Source organism: Myxocyprinus asiaticus, chromosome 46 (assembly GCF_019703515.2).
Source record: "Myxocyprinus asiaticus isolate MX2 ecotype Aquarium Trade chromosome 46, UBuf_Myxa_2, whole genome shotgun sequence".
In the NCBI taxonomy this organism is placed as follows: Eukaryota; Metazoa; Chordata; class Actinopteri; order Cypriniformes; family Catostomidae; genus Myxocyprinus; species Myxocyprinus asiaticus.
The window spans coordinates 4843569-4864923 of record NC_059389.1 but is presented as its reverse complement, the minus strand read 5'-3'; the positions used below and the strand labels follow the sequence as shown (position 1 = coordinate 4864923).

General features: G+C 37.5%; 1 protein-coding gene across 2 annotated transcripts in view; it reads left to right on the top strand.

The window, feature by feature from the left end:
• Window positions 1-21355, top strand: part of shisal1b (shisa like 1b) — a 57026-nt gene that overhangs the window by 10412 nt on the left and 25259 nt on the right. For both annotated transcript variants that reach the window (XM_051690305.1, XM_051690304.1), the window contains exon 2: window positions 19625-19800. In XM_051690305.1, the coding sequence (XP_051546265.1) occupies window positions 19737-19800 (64 nt within the window). In that variant the 5' untranslated portion in view covers window positions 19625-19736. The remainder of the gene's footprint in view (window positions 1-19624; window positions 19801-21355) is intronic.

The window sequence follows — 21355 nt, the reverse complement described above, 5'->3', positions numbered from 1 at the left end:
GCTCAACTGATAGAGCGATGCACTTGCGATGCAAAGGACTGGAGTACGAGCCCTGAAGAGCACACAAGTCCACACGTGAGCTGAAAGTGTCATAGAAGCACCACAAAAAGATATGGTTGCTTCAGCAATTGCGCTTTTGATCTCACATTTGCTTTTTTATGACACTATCGGTTAATCTTAAAAACCTCATCTGTTTGAGAGATTTAACTTACAAGGTTAACTCACAAGCCACTCTGCAAGGAGCCATGTAATGCTTTGTCAAAACTTTGCCACAGTCACTGTATAAAAGACTTTGTTTGTGTTGTCTTCTAAATTTATGCATGATCTTGACATTTGTCGTGACCTACAGCACCTCTCTCTATTATAATTGATGAATTATTAATGATGCACAAAAGCCCTCAAGTATCTCATCCTGAATATGCACTAGAAAACCATTAGAAGCCATTTATATCATCATGATTCTACCTGTCATGTATTTCTTCTCTGTGAGGGAAAGTACAGGCCTCTTAAACTATCACCATCTATTATGTAGCGGCCCGCAGTGAACGCCAAGATAGTTTTCAGTTCAGATATCTTGGCTCCTGCTGTCTGTCACATTATCTTGATTACCGGCAAGTGAATCACATGTTTCCAGTCAGGAAATTGATTTGTATCAACATTTCAACTGCATCATCTTGTAATTTTTTTAAAAGCAAGAAGCCTCGTTTAATGGCTCTCTGACAACGTTATCTAGGGATTGTTATAAAGGTCTGTTCCTGGCAGAACACACAGTGAAAAACAGTAGATTCGACCATTTATCTGTCAGTTTCCTACTAAAAGCACTGTTGATGCATTATGGCAAATGTTTCAGTCATAGTCGTCCTTCCATTTGCGAGACCCTTAATTGCGACGTCACAGCTAATTGTTTCTTGTCTAATGGACGCTGATGCACAACACAAAGTCCCCTAAACAGATTATCAGACTCACTGGCAGAAACCCATTTTTATCATTCAACAGATCATAGTCCAGTTTATAAGTGATAGGCCCTAAGTTCTTAAAGGAATATTTGGGGTTATTTTCAATTTAACGTCTAAGAAATGCTCTGTCAAATGCTATCAATTACCACACTCATAACACTAAAAACAAACAAGAAGCGTGTTTATTTAATGCACTCAGATAAATGCATTATACAGGTATTGTCGACAGAGTTTATGTGGAAAAATAATCTGAAATATTACTTTTTAAAAAAGTCCTTTTTTTTACATGCCACAAATTATTTTTATTTTTATTTTTCGATTTTAAAGCTATTTGAAAAAATATTATCTGACAGATATAACTGAAATTGTTGACTGTAGAAAATCACACCTGTCTCTGCAACAGCCCTACTCTGTAAACAACACTTAAAAGAGTCAAAGGGCCGGCCAGCCCACCCACTTTTATTCAATCAGAAACCTCAGCCAATCAGACTGTTTGTAGACTGCAACAGGTACATGCAACCTGGTGTCATGACAAGTCATAATAATAGTACAGGATCGTAAGAGATGTCCAAGTTGGCTCGTACAAAAACATGCAAATTTGACTCCTATACAGATAAATTAATGAACCAACAAACAATGTTATTACGATTTCTCAAGATTTTCTACCCCTAACCCTAAATTTAACCATGAAAATCAATTTTTTACCACGGAAGAAAAAAAACATCTGAATACGTAATGAGATGAGGAACGCATATTACAGGTTATTGACATAAATCAGTCAATTTTGTATAAATAAATATGAAATAATAATTTTCTTTATTTATCACACATTATACATATACAGTGAAATTCTTCTTTTTCACATATCCCAGCTAGGCTGGGGTCAGAGTGCAGGGTCAGCCATGATATGGCACCCCTGGAGCAGATAGGGTCAAGGGCCTTGCTCAAGGGCCCAACAGTGGCATCTTGGTGGTGCTGGGGCTTGAATCCCCAACCTTCTGATCAGTAACCCAGAGCCTTAAGCCTTAACCGCTGAGCTGTAACCAAATTTGTTTACAGACTTTTCCTTTCTTAAAATAATGGGTTGGATAGGAGGCTAGCTAAGACCACATCCAAACGAATACATTTTCATTACGTTTTGGACTTCCGTCCACACTGAGATGGCATTTTTGTCCAGCGAAAACGAAGCTTTTCGAAAACACTTTCCCAAGTAGATACATTTGAAAATGCAGTCTTCACGTTGTAGTGTGGATAGGGAAAATGGAGATATCTGAAAACGATGATGTATTTGATAATCCATTCAACCCAAAACAATCAAGATGGTGGCCCATGTTGTAGCGGCGTTGTTGTGACTGCTATTCACTTTGATAGCGTTGTTAAAGCTAAATGTTACTTTGTATATTCTTCACATTGCATTCGTTCAAAGGCGACAGGATGTTTACTCGGAATTGCTGTCCAGCGGCGGAACACGAGAACAATTGCGTTACAGACCATACAAGGAACTGCAATTTCTCGCATGCGCAGTAAAGGGGATTTAAGCATATTCTTTGTGGATGAGAAACTTTAGGAAAACGCTTGAAAAAGGCAGTGTCGATGAAGAGCATTTAAAAAACGAAAATGCCGTTGTCAAATGTATCCGGATTAACGTGGACGTAGCCTAAAATATGATGCCTGTATTGTATCATTTTAAAAGTCTATGTGTTGATTGGTTGGTCTGTATGGAAATAAAAGTCATAACTTTTCATGCGAGCGAAGTAGTAAGATATCTTATATTTTTGCCATCTCTTATACTCACAAAAATATTTTAGCCCATTTGTACATTTTACGCATTTCAATTTCATAACGTGTAATCTTTAACTAAATGAAATTGATAAAACTTTAACAAAATTAAAATAAAGAGAATTTTGTTAAAGATTACAATTGTTATGAAATTGAAATGCGTAAATCTTTCAATAAGTTGAAATCTTGCTGAATAGTTTACAGTAGTTAATCTCAACATGTTTATAGCTAAATACCTGAATACACATCCATTTAAATAGCATTTTAAAAACCTTTAAAAAACATTTGAAGATAACTCCATCGCCTCTTAGATTACTGAGGTTTGTTACCGCCACAGTAACACAAGAACGCACGCCAAGTATGATCAACGGGACCACATGCTTACGATGCACTGGCCAAGCCTTCACAGCTGACTTTACATAGGTGCATTGAGTATGTTTCTGGCCTTAGAAGTTATTAAAATATTCACAAAGCACCAGAATGCAATTGTACCTTTACTAGATTAATTAAATCCACACAAAAAGAAGAGACACTGTTTCTATGGAAATAACAAATCAATAGCAACTGTCTACAAAAAGCATACATTCACCTGCATGTGATGCAGTTGTTCGTAATGACCTAGCTTCAGTTAAAGACATGCACATTAAATTTAAGAGCGCTCTGAGTCACACACTGTTAATGCAATCTAATCTGTAATCATAAATGCATTCATAATTATTTGATTCCCACATTATGTTTTGAATGCCCCCATCACAAAGATATGCTTTCCAGAGCATCTCTCTTCTGATTAATATCTCGAGTCATTACTGAATTACACAGAAAATAATCAGAGAGAGGGGTGGGGTGGATTCAGACTTCACAAGGCTTGTTTATGCAGGGTAAATTATCTGTTTTTAATGCGCAGCCTTTAATAGATGTGCATGGTGTGTAAACACATAAACACAAGTGTAATGCTGATTAACAGATGCCCCTGTCCATCTGTCTGAAACTAATTTTAAAATATAAAATCTGCACTATGTAAGATTTTTTTGGTTACAATATATATTCCATTCAAATTTCACCCAACCCTATTTAAAATTTTTACATTTCTTTTTATAACATTAAAATGAAACTGTCCGGTCGAATACCATGCCAGAGATGCCAACACCGCTGTGTGCCACTGGGTCAGGAGTTATTTAAAGGCTGCAGTCAGGAAATACAGTAACTAAACAAACCAAACAAATATGTAGCCAGGGCCAAAACTAAACAAACCGTTTAAGATAAGGAGAGCGGGTCTATCATATCTGTGATCCCAAGAGCTTTCTGCTGTGTGAGTGTGTGTGTGTGTGTGTGTGTGTATAATGAGTGGTAGATAGACTCTGTGCTTGTCCAAATCCCCTGCACAAAGGCAGATTCACTGTCATTGGGGCGGTGTTAACCTTAAACTGTGTTTAGTTTGTGAAGGAAGACTCATTCTGCTTCCCTAAAAGTAATTCACGAGGTATTAACATCCAGTTTTTGGAATATTCCAGGTTATAAACTGCTTACAGTCAACATAAAAACACAGTTCACAAACCATGGTTAATTCTTGTAAAAAGGTGATAACATTAAATTGAACATAAAAATATAGTCGAAATATAGAGATAAATAGCAGCAATTAACTAATATTTCGCTTCAAAACAAGAAGGCAAAGTCTCTTTAAGCCCAGCAAACACATTTACATTGTGGCGACATTGCTGCCATGTTCCATTATTACGTTACAACGTTGTTTGCAACGTGTTCTCCACGCTGTGACAACGTAGAAATGTAAAACGCGAGAAGGCTGTAGCAACGTTATTGTACAACTTTCAGCAATTGCAAGACAACGTTCCAGCTACATTTGTTTATTCCTGATGCTATAGCAATTCTCTTGATTACCCATTATTTCCATTATTTATAACACATAAAGCCTCAAAATAAAATAGCAAATTACGCAATAACATTTTACATTTTGCTAATATTTTACTTTGTTCTTTAAAAGTTACGTTTACAGTAAAATATTAAATTATAATCAACATGTGCCAACTTTGGAGTGTAAAAATGCAACACAGGGTCCGGTCTGTGTAACCTTCGCAATTTATTTTACAGACCATTCCAATTCAAATGCAAAACTAGAAAAATTGTTTGAAACTTTTATGGTTACTTCAAGAATGGATAATTGTCCTTTTCTTCAGTTTCATCTTTTCTAAATTGTGAATTTAGAAATTATTTTTTTGAATAACTGACTTATCATCAATTAAATGTATTTATTTATTTTTTTGTCTTGCTGTGGGCTGTACCATTAGCACGGGGGTGTGGGTTAGGGAACGGACTGTATGTATGCCGAGTAGTTTAAAAGGCTTGCCCAGGGGTCAAAAACCGATGCACACATGCCACCTTTGCCACGCGGAGGGGTTTGCACGTGGGCATTAGCAAGAGTGTGGACAACACAGTCGCGCGACCCACTGAGCGCCAACTTGGCGCCAAGCATGCCTCTACACTTTAAGTGGGTCGCGCAAGCATAAAGGGTTCGACTTTGCGTTGTTCGCTCTGTGCAGTGGATGATAAAGGTTAGATCTCTTGCTGGCTGGCAGAAGCTGGAACAGACGGATCACATGTGTCAGGCCTCCTGCCACTTGTATCACTTTTTTCTCTAAGTTTATCAACAAAGCATAGGTACAAAGCGATAAACAATGACCTCTTTTGAATTGCTTTTCATTTCCTTTTAAATATAGGGTTATTAATCTTTTCTTATGCATTAAGGCCTTTATATGGAGTTCACTTGCAATTTATCAGGTCCATATATCCTTGTACGATATTCATTTCTAACTGGAAGGAAACTTTTGCTCATTATTGGCTGGCTGAGCGCCAGCTGCTATTGCATTGAACAGCTCCGAATGTTGCCCTCCTCCTTCACTCTCACTCCAAGGAATTACATTATTCTATTCTCATAGACAGGAGCATAGATTCCAGATGGGACATTTGTGCGAGGGTTCGGCCACATATTAACAGGCAACCAAGACCAAAGCGGCCGAACCCCAGCACAACGTGACAACGAAACGCAACCTGAAAATTCAGCACAAGGCGAGCGAAGCGTGCCCTAGGCCGAGAGAGACAAACACAAAACAATTGACACGAGTGCATGCCGCAAGAGCATGCCGCAACAGCAATGCATTCGTGCCAATAACCAACAAGACAAGAGAATGCATGACAGTGTCAAAAAGGGTAAGCCATGCATTCTCGCATAGACTAGACAAAAACACTAAACAAGGATGTCAGAGCTCAGCCACAACATCAACATAAGTGGCTGAACTCTGACAGGGGGTAATCAACATTATGACACAAATTCTGTTGACTGAGCTTATTCCTTTAAGCTCTGTGTGATATCAATTACAAAAAACTATTTCAACATCCCTCAGAAGTTAACAATACTCAGTTGAGGGATGAAGGCAAAAGTATACTTCGGTTTTTCACACGCACCAGCCATTGATTGTACTAAAAGAGTATAAAAGCAGTCGTATGTACTCAACTGCGTCCGCATGGGCTCGTGGTAAAAAGAGAATACTTTGAAAGGCTGAGAGCTCGACAGTGTGCAAAAAAAAACAAAGTATATCCTAGCCTTGACACATTCTGCCTAAAAGACTTTTGGCTTCAGAACACGTGACTAATACTAGTATAGAAGAAAGATTCCTGTTTCCAGATCAGCAATTTCTTTCTAAAATACTCTGTGAATTATAGGAATTCTCAAGGTCTGGCTGGGGAATACAGAATCCTCTTTAAAAAGCCTGATAATAGCATGAATTCTCTCCCACAGTGGGCCTGTCTGACTAGCTAAAGTAGAAGAGCAGTGACGCTGCTCCTGTATTATGTTGTGGAATAATTTGTTCTCTTGGATCCCCTTTATATAATAAATTCCACCTATTAAACGCAGCTGGCTTTCATTAAAAATCTCACCACTGTACGAGTGTTTCTGTCACCACCAGATAATGACATGGAGAAGATATTCTGGGTTCAATTCTAAAGTGTGGAGAGAGGGAGGCATTTGTGTTGAAATCTCAGGGTGAAGATGAGAACAGGAGGTTTAAGGCAGATATACACGGGAGCTACATATTTAATGAAGTTGGATAACAAACATTGAGCTCTACCTTTGGACGTTTTCCAACGTTGCTATTGGAAACCCTTGGTTTCTAACATGACAGATATACACTCACCGGCCACTTTATTAGGTACACCTGTACATCTACTTATTCATGTGAATATCTAATCAGCCAATCATATGGTAGCAGTGTAATGCATAAAATCATGCAGATACGGGTCAGGAGCTTCAGTTAATGTTCACATCAACCATCAGAATGGGGGAAAAAATATGATCTCAGTGATTTCGAGTGTGGCATGATTGTTGGTGCCAGACAGGATGGTTTGAGTATTTCTGTAACTGCTGATCTCCTGGGATTTTCAAACACAACAGTCTCTAGAGTGTATAGAAAATGGTGCCAAAAACAAAAGCATCCAGTCAGCGGCAGTTCTGTGACGGAAACACCTTGTTGATGAGAGAGGTCAACGGAGAATAGCCAAACTGGTTCGAGCTGACAGAAAGTCTACGGTAACTCAGATAACCACTCTGTACAACTGTAGTGAGCAGAACAGCATCTCAACATGTCGAACCTACAACAGCAGAAGACCACATTGGGTTCCACTTCTGTTAGCCAAGAACAGAAAACTGAGGCTGCAGTGGGCATACCATCTGTGTACCTCAGCAGAAATCCAGATTTGTCAGACCAGACAATGTTTTTCCAATTGTCTGCTGTCCAGTTTTGGTGAGCCTGTGCCCAATGCAGTTTCAGTTTCCTGTTCTAAGCTGACAGTAGTGGTACCCAGAGGGGTCTTCTGCTGCTGTAGCCCATCCGCCTCAATGTTCAAAGTGTTGTGTGTTCAGAAATGCTTTTCTGCATAGCACTGTTGTAATGCGTGTTTATTTGGGTTACTGTCACCTTCCTGTCAGCTTGAACCAGTCATTCCTTCATTAACAAGCCCTTTTCGCCCACAGAACTGCCACTCACTGGATGGTTTTTTTTTGTTTTGTTTTTCACACCATTCTCTTTACACTCTAGAGACTATTGTGTGTGAAAACCAGGAGATCAGCAGTTACAGAAATACTCAAATCAGCATGTCTGGCACCAACAATCATGCCACGGTCTAAATCACTGAGATCACATTTTTTTCCCCATTCTGATGGTTGGTGTGAACATTAACTGAAGCTCCTGACCCACATCTGCATGATTTTATACATTACACTGCTGCCACACGATTGGCTGATTAGATAATCTCATGAATAAATATATGTACAGGTGTACCTTATAAAGTGACCGGTGAGTGTATATTGCAAAATGAGTCATGCAGCCACCAATATTAATATACTTTGTGGATGATGCAGATATACACAAAAGGAAAAAAAAAAACTGTTTTGCCACAGATCTGTAATTCCTAAAAACCTTATTATGTTTCAGAGTTTTCACATTTTCCAATCTAAGTTTTCAGCGACAGGTATTTTGACTGTCCAAGCTGTGTCCACACGCAAAAACTGCTGTGCTATGTGACACAATCGCAGTCAGACAGAACATATTTTACATTAAATATTTAGTAATGGGAAGCAGCATTTTCAACAATATGTCCCATTGCTTGACATGAGGCTGTTTTCTAGGACAAAAACTCAGAAATCAATAGAAAAGATAGCTTTTATCGCTTATCAATTTATCACGCTTGGTTAAGACAACACTCAACCATACTCCTCAAAAATACTCAAGTACACAAACACAAATGTGTTGTACAAACTTAATGCACATGCTTGCATTATCGTAGCGCAAACCTCAGTACTCAAGGGGGCGATAGAGTTATCAAATGTTTGTATCATTAAACTGGAAGTAGTACTATTTGGATAGCTAGCTTAATGTAAACAGTTTAACTTTAACTAACATGTTCAGCAAGATTCTCGTCAAACCCTTTCTCCACCATTAAAGTAGTTGACCTGAAAGAAAAAGAAGAAAAATGACAATATAGAAGACAGTTTATGCTAATTCCCACTCTGGTGCTCCTTGAGGCAACGCTGACAATGCAACGTGTTTTTCGAATGCAACATTGAGTGAGCTTACATGCCTTGAAGTGGTTGCGTTCACATAGTTGTGTACGTTTTGGACCTTCAAATTAGATTACTCCAAAATGGATTGATAATTTCTCACCACAGAACTAGCTTCTGCAGAAAAACATTGACATAAATCAGAAAAACTTGCTAGAGCAGAGTGGATCTCTTTGAGGTATAAACTCATTTTTCATTTAAGACATACATGTGGGTGAATGATGATATGTCACCATCTCAAGTGGTTGGACAACTTTAAATGCAAGAGTGTTTGGCCTCAGGGTAGATTTTCTAGCTTGTTATGTTTTGTATGGGAGTTTACACAGACAATTATACCTTCTTTGTGTTGCCAGACTGATCTTACAGTGAAATCATAAAACAGTAGGTTGACTTTTCTTTAGCTAAAATTGGTCTGTGCTACAATAATTCTAAACACAGCTCCCAGTGGCCAAAGCGGTAAGTGTTGTTGGGCATATGGGCATGTGTGGGCTCCATTTTCCAGGTAAAATGTCCACAGAGGGGCACCAAAAGTAAGTTGTTTTAAGCTGTACCACCTGTAATACAGTGAAGAGGAATGCATATTTTTTAAACTGTACAATAAACTGTACCCCCCCAACCCAACCCCCAAACCTAAACCTATCCTCCGCAGTAAAGGGCTGCAACCTCAGAACTGCGCCCGTCATTGATTATGAGAACGTGATTAATTCCTGGTTTCAACGCGGGATCTAAACCCAGGTCTCCCACACTGCTGACGCAATGCCACAAGGGAAGGTAAACATACTGGAGTCGATGCAATAATGTCTCATATCCTGCCGTTTGTTGGTGAGTCGGCATAACGTGGCCGATCCTAGGGTACCGGAACTCTCTGAAACAACATACCAGCTTCACATGTATCATGTTGGTGTTGCATTGGTCATGAATTATACTGTTAGGGGAGAAGACAAACTTTTATTTTACAACTTTGTTCACACTGTACCCAATTCTGATTTGTTTTTTAAATCCAGTTTGTAGAACGGACCATCAGCACTGTCATTTTGCAAGTAATGAAATCAAATATGTTTGTTTAGACAGTGTAGTCAATATCTGGTATATCTACATTTGTTGCCATAGTAATAACTAAAACGTACTCTATACATGAACACAGACGCGTCTAGTTATGCAAGATTGATTTTGTGTGCAGTTGCATTCCAAAATGTGTCAGACTGCAATTCATAGCATAAGAAAGCGTTGCATTCTCAAAGTTGCCACAAGGGGCGCTATAGCGAGATTAGTGTAAACTGTCCGCTTCTACAGTAAGTTTTCTCTTTTTCTTAAAGTCAACTTCTGTCATGGCAAAAGCAGTTTGAAGAAAATATTGCTGAGCAAGTAGGTTAAAGTCAGTATGTTTATACAGTAGTAATTTACCAGAATAAAAACACATCCAGTTTAACAGAACAGACTTTTGAAGGTAACTTTATCGCCCCCTTCAGTATTGAGGTTTTTTCCTGCCACGGTAAAGCAAAAATGCACGCTAAGCATATTCAACCAGACCGCTCATTGGCAATGTTGTGGCCAAGCACTCAGATCTGCGTTCACGTACTTGCATAGATTATGTTTCAGCCTTAAAAGGGACAATTTGCCCAAACATTCAAATTCTGGCATCATGTTGTTCAAAACCCCTATGACTTCCTTTCAATGAGGGCGAGTACATTTTCTCAATTCACCAGGGACTGGATTTGGCAGGTGTGGCAACTGGCAAGCTAATTTTGGATCCTGGATACATCCATCTAAAATATCTGTTTTGAAACACTGGTTTGGCCAAACAGCAGTTAGGAAGGTCAAAAGTCAGTGTTCTTTTTGGCAACGTTTCTACATTACTAGGATGCAAAACTCAGCACAATCACAAAGCATGTGACAGCGAGAGAAAGCGAGTTAAAGAAAAAAACTTTCATAACCTCGTTCTCCAGTTAAGAGGGAATAATCGCTCTGAGGTCTTCAGTGATTGACATTTACCCATGACAGTCTGTTATTTGCTTCTAGGCTGTTCAGGAAATTGAGAAAACCAGCATCGAGTCCAACGGATGCATGCTAATATAGATACTTTATGATAATTCAGATACTGGATGATAATCAGGACCCTCTGTACAGAAGTGACATTCGGTCCTGAACACAAATAGAGGGCAAATATGCAAAACAGGCCAGTGACAAGAACATCAGCTGTTCTGATTAAGTCCCACCACATTGAGAGATGTCAAAGCTATATTGTTCATTTTTACTTATATATTTGCTAATGTGAATAACAAACAGAAGCTTGTGTGGAGTGGGTGGGTGGGTGTTTCGCTTACTTTTAAAGGTTCAATTTGGAGTTTAGTAGAGTGTGATGCTATTTGTCAACAGCTTAGAGTCGTCGTGAGAACACAGGCTTAAAAGCCTATTTTCATGATTGAGATGGGCACCGTTTGCTGTAGCATTAGCTAAAGTCAATCGACACAGCCGCTTTTATGCTTAGAAGGATACGAATGTAAAATGTTACACCACAGCATTTAAATCAGTGCTAAATCACATGAAATTATCTTCAGAAAAGGACAAAGAAGCTGTAATACAGGAGGAAAAGGGTGGAACCGACCAATTAAGAACACCAAAATGGGTAAATGGAAATTAGGGGAAATGCTTAATTTGTTAAAAAACAAGACCAGATTTACCAATGTGATGGAAGATAATACTACGGTAAAACTTTGGTATTAGCCACGACTTTCATCATAAAAATAAACTAAATTAAGCAAAACAAAGAGGTATGCTATTACTTTTCTAGGCTATCAGACTTGTCACCTAGTGGATGATTAAATGGGTGAAAAAATCCTAAAGGTTTACATTGCAGGAGGGACCAGAGTAATTTGGGACAAGAATATCATAGGGTTTTTACGTGTAAACTCAACCAGAGGTCCCAAGCTCAAAATGTTGGTTTTGGTTGGTTTTTACAGGTGAAAAATAAACAAATGATGATGAAAGCTAAAATGTTAAATGCCATGGATCAATATTTATGGAGTAATCCATTATTTTGTAGAGGGCCGTCAAAACGACAATTGCCACTTATGATTTTGGGGCAAAACTACAGGTCAAAAAAATAACCTTAGAAAGGTGGCAGTGCCATAATTTTTATTTTTACACAGAGATAGGTAGGTCTGCTACTAAAATAAGTTGACTTCAACACCCCTTGTTGCATTATATGCCAATGGTGACAATCCAAAAATAGGGAAAAAACACTTTTTTGTGTTGTTTTTCAAAGTTGGAGTGCCTGTAACTCCAGAAGTACTAAATATATCTTAATATCCTTTGAGGTTTTGGTTCAGAACAAACTTAAATTTTTGTATTTTAATTTTCAAAGGCCCTATATTGCTACATCCCATAGAAACTGGGCTTTAAAATGGCTCCATCCATAAATTGTTCAATTTTATTTTGATTCTAACTGTAGTAACTACAGACTTTTGGCAGAAACTATGGTAACTGTTTGTGAGCGAATACTAATATGTATGGATGCACATGAACTTCAACATACAGAATTGTAATGTTCATTTGATAAACATCCACAGTAAAGTAATAAAGGAAACATGCAGGTTTTTGGTGAGAAACCACTACAAGATGGAAAGGAACATTAGCTAGTTATGAATTCTGTATTACAGGAGAAAGTGTGTCACATTCTGGCACTCAACACCAAATTAAAATGCTAAAAATATTACATGACGTTCCTGCCTTGTTCTTGCTCTGTTCATAATCATCGGTAAGCTGCAGTAAGTCTTTCGGCACAAGTGTTCTCACAAAGACAGCTGACGCAATCAGTATTTCATTTTGATCATTTAAACTCTGGCACGGCGATAAAGGCTGCTAAATTAAGCGTGTTATTAGCCTCTGTGGTTTATAAGTTGTTTAAGAGTTAATTAGAATGTTCTTTTTTAAATGTTGTAATTATTTCTGGATTAGGTAAATATCAGTTGAGTAACCGTTGACTAAGATTAAAGGGCCCATGACACGAGGAACCAATTTTTTCTTGATCTTTTGACATATACTCTGCTAACACACAACGTACCAGTTACAAAATTTATTCGTCCTTTTTGGTCATTTCATAACTAACAGGCAACATAACTGCAACGTCACAGGCTCGTAATTTCATTACCATTATATGACCAGTTCACAATGTCGCCTTTACGTCCTCCTAATGTTGCAAGCTTACCCAGAATGATCCAGTTACATTATATATACGTAATATTTTAGTAATTCCATAACTTACTGACAACGTAACTGCAAAGTCATGGGCCCATAATATCATTACCATTAAATTACCAATTCACAACGTCGTCTTTACGTCCTCCTAATCAGTAGTGGATTTAGGCATGGGTAACATGTGCAGTTGCCCAGGGCGGCATCTTGCGGGGGGGACGGCATGAGGCACCCACACATATGAACTGAGCACACGCACAACGGAAATGCGTCTGACAGGACTGTTTGTTTTTCTGAGGTAAAACACTTTTTACTTCAAGGCAGTGGGAAGTAGGATGATGATGTTCTTTTCTTTTCATCAGTCTTTTTTTTTATTAATTTTTTTATAAATATTAAAACATTTTGGATGTTTTCCTAAAAACTGTATGCTTGAGGAAGTCTTGAGAAATAATTTACAACACTGAATAGTGTTCATAATTATTTATAAATCATGAGGGCCTTCATCTCAACAACCCCTCAATGCCAAGCCACGTTTGGACTATTTTATCTATTGGAGCATCAAGCCGCGCATCTCATGGTAACGCTTTTGGTTTATTATAAGTTGCCGCCGAGCAGTTTAATATTAACAGATATCAGTAGGCCTACCTTTTAACATTACACTGACAGGCTATACTCTTGCTGCAAAAATGTATTCGGCTATGTTCTTGTGTGCTGTGTAGTTTGGGCTTTTGAACCTAAAATATGGATATGTTCTTGTCTGCTGTGCGCAAAGGGACCTGGTAGTTACAAGACTGGCATACATTTGATTGGTATTGTAGCGTGATACTTCATATGCCTGACTTATGTATACAGTGTACATTTTTTTCGCGATATAGCGCCCCTCTATGGACCCGCTGGCTGGTCCGTTGAGTGTAAGAGGTTAACCCCACTGAGATTTTGTGGGATCAGTTAGACTGTAAGGTGTGTGAGAAGTGCCCGACAAGACAGTCACATCTATGGCAAGTGTTACAGGAAGTGTGGGGTGAAATGTCACCTGAGTATCTGGACAAACTGACAGCTAGAATAACAAGGATCTGCAAAGCTGTTATTGCTGCACGTGGAGGATTTTTTGATGAGAACTCTTTGAAGGAGTTTAAGAAGTTCTGAATATATTTTTCAAATTGTAATAGTAGTTTTTCACGTTATTAATGTCCTGACTATACATTGTGATCAGTTGAATGCCACTTTGGTGAATAAAAGTACCAATTTCTCTCCATAAGAGCAAATCTGTACATTATTCCAAACTTTTGTCTGCCAGTGTGTATATATATATATATATATATATATATATATATATATATATATATATATATATATTCATTTTTCATTTTTTGCTAACTGATTAATTTTACATTGTTGCTATAATTTAATATAATTATTTATTGGAAAAAATATGTAGATCTTCTGAAGATTATATTGTAATGAAGTCATTAACCATTTTTATATATACTTAAAATTGCTTTAAATTAAATTAACAAATGTAATTCAAGGCATTAGGTGTTAAGTTTGTCTAAGTACAAAAGTAATTTAGGCTTGTAATTTCATTGCAATTCTATGGCAATAGGTCTCAATTTCTTTTATTGTTGCATTTTTTTCTCTGTTCTGTGTCAAAATAAATGAAGTACACTACCGGTCAAAAGTTTTGAAACTCTTACTCATTCTTTATTATAATTTTTATTTCACTATTTTAGAATAATTGTAATGTCATCACAACTATGGAATAACACAAATGGAACTATGGGAATTATGTTGTGACTAAACAAAATCCAAAATAAATCAAAACTGTGTTATATTTGAGCATCTTCAAAGTAGTCACCCTTTGCCTAGAATTTGCAGACATGTACTCTTGACATTTTCTCAACCAACTTCTTGAGGTATCACCCTGGGATGCTTTTTAAACAGTATTGAAGGAGTTCCCATCAATGTTGGGCACTTATTGGCTGCTTTTCTTTATTATTTGGTCCAAGTCATCAATTTCAAAAACTTTTTTTTTTTATACAATTTTAGATTTATAATGAAATAAATTAATATGGTGGCACAATTATATTTTTGTCTACAAAACTAATTTCAAACATTTAAGCATACGCCTTCAGATCAAAAGATTTTTAAGATCATGTGAAACATTTCAGTCAAGCGTTTCAAAACTTTTGACCGGTAGTGTACATTAACATTGTTTGCATTCGTTATTCACATGCACAACTGTTTAAATTAATGTTGGGCAAATGAGGACATAAATTAGGTTAAACTACTGCATTTCCGCCATAGAATAATCATTAAAAGCAAAAATTACCAACTGGTTACCAACAAACCACTACTGATCCTCGACATTGCCATAACGTCATCATGATGGACTTGCACCGTTCCAAAGTTACGTTGTGGCAACGAATGCAGAAATTTCACTTTTCCGGTTGTCAACGTAATCAGTTACGTTGCCACGAGGAAAGTTTGGTCATCAAATTACGTTGCAGTTACGTAATGGTCATGTAATTTGGCTAGAGGTGTAATTGGTCATTGTACAATAAAAACATTCTGTAAGTTTCAGAACTCAAAACTTTCTCCTCACTGCAAAAAGAGCATTTGTTGAAACCAAGTTGCCGAAATGACTTATTCTCTACTTCCTCCACACTGTGATGTCACACTGTGGTAAACATTTGCATCTGACCACCTCCACAACAACACATTAACATCTACTTTACCTTTAATCACTTCTGTAGCTCTGCCCAGCAGTGGTGAGATGGCAAGTAGAGAGAGCTGGTCAGTCAAGAGCAGAGAACCAACCAGAACAAGGGCATTTACTGTCAATACTTTTTTCTTTTTTGGATTTTTTCCCCTTTTTCACCCAATTTGGAATGCCCAATTGCTTTTTTTAAGTCCTCATGGTCGCATAGTGATTCGACTCAATCCGGGTGGTGGAAGATGAATCCCAGTTGCCTCCGCGTCTGAGACAGTCAACCCGCGCATCTTATCACGTGGCTTGTTGAGCGCATTGCCATGGAGACATAGCACATGTGGAGGCTTCACACCATCCACCGCAGCATCCGCGCTCAACTCACCACGCGCCCCACCGAGAACGAACCACATTATAGCGACCATGAGGAGGTTACCCCATGTGACTCTAACCCACCCTAGCAACCGGGCCAATTTGGTTGCTTAGGAGACCTGGCTGGAGTCACTCAGCGCGCCCTGGTATTCGAACTAGCGAACTAGCAAACTCCAGAGGTGGTAACCAGCGTCTTTTACCACTGAGCTACCCAGGCCCCTACTGTCAATTCTTAAAGGAGAAGCAACACCAAAACTGCGTGTTTCTGAGGGTCAGAATGTGAGTGGAAAATGATCATGTTTTACAAATATATGACGTGTATTTTAAGTGAACATATTAAAACTTTAAAAGGGCATGTCATGACCCCTTTAAAGTTATATTTTTATATTTGAAAATGTCTCTGGTAAAATTTCCTGACATTTCTATGTAGTATTTTTTATGATCTGACCCTAAATTATTTCTTAAAACTTGTGTGTTAGAGGCTTTTTTGTGATTCTTAACTAGTTCTTAACTAGACCAAACAACTGATATGTTTTCGTCAGCACACAGAACATTCACCTTTAATGACAACACGAAATGGCATCTGAAACACATTTACACGTTTGCAAAATGCATTTTGAAGTTAAACAGAATACTGAACAGAAATAGTGTAGGACGGGGTTTGATTTTATCTGATTGGTTTGCATTTCTCCACTCATACACCTTTGTTTACATCAGCAATAAATAACTTGCACTGATGAATCATACACAATAACACCGTGGACAATTATTAAGAAAGTACACAGTATCAAATTAGTTTTTTAAGGTCAACATGAAATAAAAATGAATCACATTTGCTTTTTAATGCACATTATTCCAAAGAAAAAATGTCTTTGCTTCGCCTCTGAAAAGACTTTACTTTTCAACCACCTGGCTCCATTCTGGTGCATTACACTTTTCACAACCCAATCAATTTCCTTGGATTATGTAAAGTCTCGCCCTACATTTTTTCTAATTGAATATCCCATTTCAAATATATCAGATTATGGAAGTTAAATGGGTGTGAACGCCGTTTCTTGTTCACTTTAAAACTCTACACATCATTGCTGACATACAAAGAGATATACTTTATTTTCATTCAGCACGTTAGACCCTCAAAACAATCTAAAGCTAAAGCTTTGACAATACAAGTTCATGTTTTGCAAGAAAACTGTCAGGGAACCCCATTGAACTTCAAGTGACTAAGATCAAGAGAAGAAATTCATACAGCCTTGTTTTGAGCACAAACTCCAGCAACACCTTGTTTTCCACATGTATTTTTTTAGATCCGCCCTCATCCACTGAATATTGGCAGACAAGAGGGTGAAAATAAGACAGAGCTTGAATCTTATACAAGGAAAACAATGATATAAAGAACAAATGTCTTTTCTCCTCTCCAATAGAGCAGCTCAATCATTCTAAATGAGATGAAATTTCCAAACACTTGCAATAATCAACATCATATCCATCAGCAAATAAAATAAACAATCACAGCATGAAGATTAACTTCACTGATTCCATTAAGAACTCTTTTAAAATCGGCATTGAAACAATTGGGAGTAATTGTTATGGTGTAATTCAGTACAACATTTTTCCACCCTTTTCACTCTCGTTTAACAGCAAAGACGGGCTGTGACAAACTGCCTTGTCACTAACGAAGTCTTCCTGCAGTGTTCCGTAAAATTAGAGCTACAGTCTCTTACAGTACAGAGACAAACTCCTCTAAGCATCAGTCAGGGAAAAAACAAAGTTCATATAAAATAATATTTGAATAAGACTGAACAAGAATCAACCACATTGCTATGAACATGAAACTATACTAGCATAGTGCTAGCTATCAAATCCAGGTGATAAATGTTTACCTTAAATACACTTTCACTTTGGATAGAAGTGTATGCCATCAAAAAATCTAAATTTGTAGCAAATTTGCCACTTGTTATTTTTCACATGCAAATGAGCTTTTAATTCACCGCAGATGTTTGCCAGAAGTTTGAAGCTCTTCGCCGGTAGTGGTGAACCTCTGACAAACCTTTGGCAACAATGGACAATTTGCCGCAAAGCTCATTTGCATGTGAAAATTATCAGTGGCGAATTTGCCATGAACTCTCGATTTACGTAAGGGTGAATAACTGTAAACCTTTAAGAAATCACAATCATTCAACAGCGCGACCTTAGGACAGGAAGTCACACTTTTCGATTTAAAGAGCCAATTGCCTTATTGTCAAAGGTATTGCCTCGTCTTTACAGTCCTTATAGGACTCTTTTAGCTTTATTTTTTCCTGTTGATTTTTAGCTTTTAGTTTGTTTATAGCTTGGTTGGTCTACAGAAGCTAAAAGAATTGTATTATTTTGTCACATTTTTGTCCAATTTCATCAAATTAGTGATTACATGCTATTGAACTGTAAGCTTGGCGAATTGGGATGAATTTGGAATTGCATACTACCATCCTACTCTTACTATTTCTGCCATGTAAGACTAGTATGGGTAGTATGCCAATCTGAACTGAGCCACAGAGATTTCGGTCTTTCCCTATTCAAGTAGATAGGAACTGTACTTGCATGAGTATTAGCATGGGTGTCAACAAGACTGCCGCCAATTGAACTGACAAATACACAAATTACAAATACAACATTACACATAATGCAACATTATGTAGGGCTCAAGTATGGCTGCCTTCAATGCTACCTTCCAAATGCATCTTGGAAGCTCCTACTTCCAAGAAGCATATTTGCTATTCTTCATCAACACAGTACATAAAATGGGCACAAAGTAAATTATTGTCAACATTTACAATGAAAACTACCTCTACCAATTTCCGTAACAATTATTCTTTAATTGACACGCCCCCAACTCCAGAAATCTAGGTTCAAAGACAATCTTAGAGTTTTACACTGGACATTGAGTGCCTTTACATGCACGATCTTATTGTGTCAAAAAACATATAAGATTATGTAAATGCTTTAAACAGTGTTCCTTAATTCGAGGTAAGGTCTTAAACCATTTAAGCATAAAACGATCGCCACACGTAGATTTTTGCCCATTACCCCATTTTTCCATTGCACCTTTACTGCTGTTCTTACCAGCTTATCCAACCTGCACATGACTGATTACGTTCAGACATAAAAAGCAGAGAATAAGCCAATGATTTCAAGTCTCATGTAAACGTAAGTTTCTTGTTGTCCTTTTTTTATAAGCTGCTTTTTGATAGTTATCAGCGGATTGGTGTGCATGTAAACATGCTCAGGTGCCGTTCATATGTGCTAGTCTTGTAAATATAATTCTGACATGACTTAAAGGCAGCATTAGGGTGTACTAACAACCAGGAATGGGTTGACATCCAAGACTGAGAACACTTTAGGAAAGACGCGTGAGCAATAACATAACAAGACGTATCTTACTGTACACAACTAGATGCATTTTTTTCCCCATCCGGCCCTGATCAAAACATCTGCCCTCTACCACTACAGGTGTACTGACAGACGAGTCATGAACAGAAGCTGGAGGTGGAACATGACATCTGGAACCAGCTGAAGCTGTCAGGCTTCATGTCTCTATCCTCCCTTGAGGAAGGACACGAAGATGAGTGTCACCAACGATCACTCCAACATCCTGGCCATCATCTTCCTCCTCCTGTCTACTGAAGGTAAGATAAGGCATACAGATGTTCTGATGGTACTTACAGGTGTAATGGCTGTTCATTATACACATGCTGTCTGTAAACTGGACATGAGCAAATAGAGGTATCAGAAACCAAGAGAAAATAGCACTTTGGAGTGTTTTCAACTATAGGAACTTTTTGGCCCTGTGGCCTTTTAGAAATTAAACTCCCTTAAAACCCAGTTTTCCTGCAAACAAAAAAGTATTTTTTAAAGTCTTGTTTTCCTTTAAAATATTTAAATATCCTTAAAACAAAAGTACATTTATTTAATAAGCAAAATTGCATACGATATTAAGATTTGTTTTTATAGAATTTATCTCAAATTAAATTCATTTTTCTTACCCCTTGGCAAATTGTTTGTTTTTTATTGTCCTAAGCATAAATCTAACAAAATTTTGTTAAATTTTCATTACAACAAGAAAAAAATCATTTATACTGTAGTCTTTTGTTCCATGAAAATGGACTATAAATATTGATGACTCATCCTGCACTACACAGATTTTGTCTAATCAAAAACTCTCTAGAATGAGTATTTTTCCAATTTACTTCTTCAATGGGCTTTTCATAAAATCCTTCTTAAAAGAGTTGTAAGCCATGAACCAAACCAAACAGCTCTGAGGTGAATCACAGCATTACAAATGTTGATTTGATGAAAAAAAACAATAACAGAAAAACTATTGAAAATCTGGCAAAAGGTACAAGACTGTGTACTTAATGTCTTAAATGAGGGAACTACAATCCCATGAAGCATTGCGAGTGATGTTATTAAATTAAAAATGATTGGAAAATATTAAAGTATTGATTTAAAGTTATTTATTATTCATATAGAAATATATTTTAATCTTAGTGCAAAATGTTCAGATATTTGCAAATATACAAGTGGTTTGAGAGTGTAGGTAGACCAATTCGATTGAATCTTTCACATTACATCATGGGACTGGGCGATCGCTGCAGAGCTCTTTTGGTGCGCTTTGTTTGTTGCAGTTCTCCAGTTGGTGGATATTTCTATGCTGGATCATGGGTAGTGTAATTCTGCTATTAAACACGATTTTTTTTAAATTACGTTTAAATAACACAGACTGATAGCTTCAACAGAAGCATATACCATTGATTAAAAACCTCGTATTTCACAGTAGGTCTGTCTTTAAAGGTTTATAAGTTATCAATAAAAATCAGTTTGCCTACTGTAACGTCCAGCTAGTCAAAGATCGAAACATAAAGGGTAGTCAAACACAAGATACAATTAAGAAAATATATTTATTATAAAATAGTTTAAATAAATATCAGAATTTATCTAGGTGTTTAAACACAACAAACACCATATGGAGCTGATGGTTGCAGGTGAGTATCGAGCAGCGTGTTGTACCTGTGACTCCTCTGGAGAGGTGATCCTACCCCAAAGAGAGAGCATCGAACTAAACAAAAGAGGGTTACTTATATACCACACCCCCCCAAATAAATCAATTAAAAATTACTTCGCCCAGCTAACCAGAAACTTCCCCACACTGCCACCGTAGGACAGAGAGAGGAAGGCCAGAGT